The sequence below is a fragment of the Centrocercus urophasianus genome, unplaced genomic scaffold, assembly GCF_019232065.1.
Source record: "Centrocercus urophasianus isolate 14NV4802_14NV808 unplaced genomic scaffold, USGS_Curo_1.0 seq_44, whole genome shotgun sequence".
Lineage (NCBI taxonomy): Eukaryota > Metazoa > Chordata > Aves > Galliformes > Phasianidae > Centrocercus > Centrocercus urophasianus.
The window spans coordinates 42195-46898 of NW_024885022.1; the positions used below are offsets into that span (position 1 = coordinate 42195).

The 4704-nt window shown below is 41.1% G+C and overlaps 1 protein-coding gene across 1 annotated transcript; it reads right to left on the bottom strand.

Annotated features, from left to right (window-relative positions):
- Nucleotides 1-772: 772 nt before the first annotated feature.
- On the bottom strand, nt 773-4460 carry SEC61G (SEC61 translocon subunit gamma). The gene is made up of 4 exons (XM_042834216.1): nt 4377-4460; nt 3075-3174; nt 1814-1916; nt 773-881 (listed from the first exon to the last, which is right to left on the bottom strand). The coding sequence occupies exons 2-4, from the start codon at nt 3166-3168 to the stop codon at nt 872-874; spliced, it is 207 nt and encodes a 68-aa protein (XP_042690150.1). The 5' UTR covers nt 3169-3174; nt 4377-4460; the 3' UTR covers nt 773-871.
- Nucleotides 4461-4704: the final 244 nt, after the last annotated feature.

The following is a 4704-nucleotide window of genomic DNA, read 5'->3' on the forward strand; positions in this document are numbered from 1 at the left end:
CTTGGCGATTCTGTGATTCTGTAAAGAATGCCCTTATTGAGCATGGTAGGCTGTTAGAGAAGAAATGGTTTGACAACAAAAAACAAAAACCAGAACCAAAACCTGAAGAAAACACTAGGCAAGGACCAATCACAATGTAACTGTTACCAAAACAGAACATAATGCAGTGCAGAAAAAATTGAGTGATCAGTGCCCTGAAATGTAAAGCATTAAGCAGACAGTTCTGACTCTTGCAGGGAAGCTACTGGAATATGTAGCACATATCCGAGTCCAAACTGGCTGTGTAAGTTTAGTTCCTTTAGCATCATTCATGTAATGAGAGGATTGATTAGCTTGTCAAAAATACTCTGAACCTTTTATCTAAACAGAAATGCAGTGGGTTTTTGAGCAACGTCTAACAACAGCAGTGAACTACAGTCACATCAAAACTGAAGTTCCAGAAGGTAGAGTTAAACATAATTGACTTCACTCCTTTTCTGTTCATACCTGAGATGATCAGTGCAATTACGAAATTTGTCTCCATGGGAATGTCTTGCTTTTCTGCAAAGTGGAATGTTCTGTACATTGAATAGCTCTGCGCAAGTACAGTACTGACCTGGCTTTAAACAGGTAGATGGACTAGGAATGTCTCAAGAATTACTCTATTATAGTAGGAAGAAGTAACAAGAAACACTCTACTATTTAAAAACTAAGAAAGCTGCAATGTAGACAGATATAACTGCATGCCCTTGGGAAGATAAGTAAGTTGTCAAGAACATTTGAAAACCCAAACTGAGTTTGCAAACCCAAAACTGTTTAATAGCAAACAAGTTACACACTCGTGAAATTTTTGCAGCAAATGTCACGATGTGTCATTCTTCATGATGAGCAGTCAGCCGCCTCTGTCAAGAGAGCAGAATAATCAGTTTCAACCAACCAAACATCATCAAGCGATTCCACCTGAAGTCTAATTTCGACTACCAACATTGCCTTGTTAGGAATAACATTACTTTACCTTTTCTCCTATATTCAAACATTTAACTTCGCTTAGAGAACAGCTCTTAGAGGCATAAGTTAGCCATGTTGCATAATCACAGAGCAGTATTTTATCCATTCCACACAGGCTAGAAATCACACTGTTACAAGAGGGATTACCTCAACTCTGGAGAACATGAAAACTTTTAACTGGCGCCACTAACGTGTGAGTACATTTGCTGCCAATTGTTTATGCTGCAGCATCCATCCCAGAGGGTTTTTAAAATTTTATAGAATGCATTTATACAGAAAGCAAGGAGTTCCAATCAAACTAGTCACTTAGTAAATTAAAGAGTATCATCTTTGTTCTGTGCACTGCCATGTTCCAAAACCACCACAGAATTCTATATTTTACCCTCTTGCAATTTATTTTGGATACTCATAAACTGGAAACAGTATCAGTATGCAACATCTAAATAAGGTGGTTGTTCTATGAATACGCATACACTGCAGAACTTGAAATCAAAATATTTGACATTCAGTTTCAAAGCAGATACTTGAAAAGAAACTGGAAAACTATGGATCTAATACTTTGCAACATGCTAGAATGCAAACCCAAAACTAATCACCTATTTCATGATCAAGTTCTTTGAATATTCACAAATACCTGTCATATTACACTAAAATGTGAACTTTTAAATAAACGTATATATTTTTATATATAAAATAATAAACAAATAATAAATATAATGAAAATAATTTTTATATAAAATAAAACATGAAAGAGTTTGAAGCAACACGAATGGCTTGCTAACAACAGATGTAAAGACTGGCAAAAATAAGTTTTGTATTTACTTACACAATAATGTTGTTGATTGGGATATGGATCAACTTGACAAAGAAGCCAATAAATCCCATTATTGCAAAGCCTATTGCTGTTGCCATTGCAATCTTCTGGAATTCTGCAAATACAAAAATAAAATTCAGTTTAGGAAGCCTCACGTATGGCATACAGGAGATGTTCGCTCTGGTTCACTGTAGGAGAGAACTTTTCAGAAAACAGTAGCATGTTAGCAGGAAGAAGTTCAAGCACAAAAAAAGCATTAAGGTTGAGAAATTAAGATGTTATTTCAAAAGACGGATAATATTTTAAGAAATGAATTTGTTTTCCACAAATCACAGAGCAGATTTTTTGTTTAATTAGTAAACAGAATTTGATATATCCCATAACAATTAATGGCATATTTATGGTGATGGATCACCATCCCTTCATACCCCTACAAGTCCTGAAAATAATCCCCAATACATAACCGATCATGGAAAAGCTACAGTTAGATATGTCACAACACAACACCTACTTAAGTAACCTGCAACATTATAGCACTTACATGCTGCTTCCAATTATTTTAAGACACGAACCACAAGGTAGACTAAGGAGGTCTGCAGCTCGTAAATACCCTGCCAATTAGAAAATGAATGAGGTTCCTTACTGATCTCATCCTAACTACAATCTCTAAGAACCACCACTGACATCTTGCTGATAATTATATCTTCGCTACAATGCCTTACAGACAAGCCAAAAATCTTCTACATTTCCAGAAACAAATTTCTTCCTATCTCAGTCAGGTAATCACTGAGGATGAAGCACTGAATCAGCAGTGCAAAAGGCAATCCTATCTAGAGTATCCTAAACTGAAAGTATTTCCTTCAAGGTCACGTAACAAGCAGAATTTCCTTCAGAGTTTTCCTCGAACTGACTGCAGTCTATCAGATCTGACTACTGTAGCTTTTTTTTTTCTAAAGTCTGCACAAGTTCTTCTCATATTAATTTACCTGATCAGTGAAAATATTATCTGCCCATCTCAGAATGGCTAATTTCAGCTACTCAGCCTATTTCATAAGGTGTATGTGACAGTGGTACTAAAACAAGACAACATATCAAAAAAGGACACATACAGATTTATTCTAACCAGAATGAAAATTTATTCATGCTGCTCAACTTTGCATCACACAGTGAAATCCAAGAAACATTCCTAACAAATGAATGAAAATCAGTAACATGCAGAGAGATGCAAAGCACAATAGATGATGAAATAAGCATTATATTCTGGGAACTATACCTTTCCTGTCAGGTTTAGTGCACCTTTTAACCAGTCGTATGGAGTCTTTTACAAACTGACGGCTGGGTTCCACGAATTGCATTACCTGATCCATGGCTGCCTGTAAAGATAGACAAATTTAGTATACATGGTGCCACACGTAACAAAAATTGTTTTATTTTAGAAGCATAAACAGCAGTTAACTATAAAATTTGAGTAGGCTTGAGATTACCAAAAAGCCAAACAAACTAGACTTCAATTTCTGTAAAGAGGAGTCACCTTCTAAAGGCATATCAATACATAAGAACCTACCATGGCTTACAAATAAATAGATATTATATAAAGCTGTCACTCAGAGTGTACTAAAGGAGAACAAGAGTTCCAGTTTGCATCCTGCACTTTCTAAGAACATAACTGAAGGCTACTAAACAGAGAGAGGCTTCCCACTTCACAAAAATCACAGAAATGTAGGGACTGGAAAGGACCCCATGGAGATCATCTAGTCCAATCACCCTGCTAAAGCAGGTTGCACAGGGAACTGTGCAGGTGAGTTCTGAAAACCTGCAGACAAGGAGAGCCCATAGCCTCCCTGACCAGTCCTCCGCCACTACCACAGTAAAGTTTTTTCCTTATATTTATACAGGATTTCCCGTGTTCCAATGTGTTCCCATTGTCCCTTATCTTATCACTGAGTACCATCAAAAAGAGCCTGACCCCAGCCTCTTAGCATTCATCCTTTAGAAATTTATCAGCATCGACAAGATTTTCTGTCTTTCCCAGACTGAACAGAACCAGGCCCCAGCTTTTCCTCAAACAGGAGATGCTCCAAGCCCCGACCATCTTTAATACCCTCCACTGGGCCCTGTGCGGTAGGTCCCCGTCTCTCTTTAACTGGAGAGTGTACAACTTAAATCCTTAATCCTAAAGCTGCTGGAGGGCTGCTGAGAACAGAGAAATAACACTGTCTGATCTCACCCTCAGAGTAAGCGTCTGCTCGCAGCCGCTGCTACCAGCAGGGCTGCAGTCCCGCTGGCGTTGCGCTCGACGACAGTGGTCTCTCTGACAGCAGCTCAGAGCTCACCCAGCACCCCCGGCCCAGCTGCGGCCACGCTCCGTAACGGAGCGCTCCAAGCTTCGGGAGCCTCCAGCGCGGCACTGCGCGACGGTAGACGGCCGCACCCGGCACGGCGGCCTCCGAGACAAAACCTCGGCCCCCACCCCGCTCAGATCCCCATAGAGGAGCACAGAAAAGCAGCACCCGAGTACCCTTTCCCCAGCGGCAGCTTCCCCCGCCGCTCAGAGCCCGGACGTAAAAAATCTCACCAGCCACTACCAGCCGCTCCGACAAAAAAGCCACGTCGTACTGCAGCGCGGCGTGATGACGTCACCACGCGACATGCCTTCCTGCGTACGGCGGCGCGGCGCGGTGGCCTGACGGGGAGGGGCGCCGCGCGTGGGAAGTTTGTGTGGGTTTCTAGCGGCTGCGTTTGGCTTTGCTCTGGGCTCTGGAAGCGTTGTGATGCGAAATAAAGCAATATGCCTATAGCAAATGCCGTTCGGAGAAAGGGAAAAAGTGTATGGGTGACGGTGGCCAGCAGTGTGCCCTCGCAGCACGGAAAGCCGTTAAAAGAAGTGCCGTCGGCGGATGATC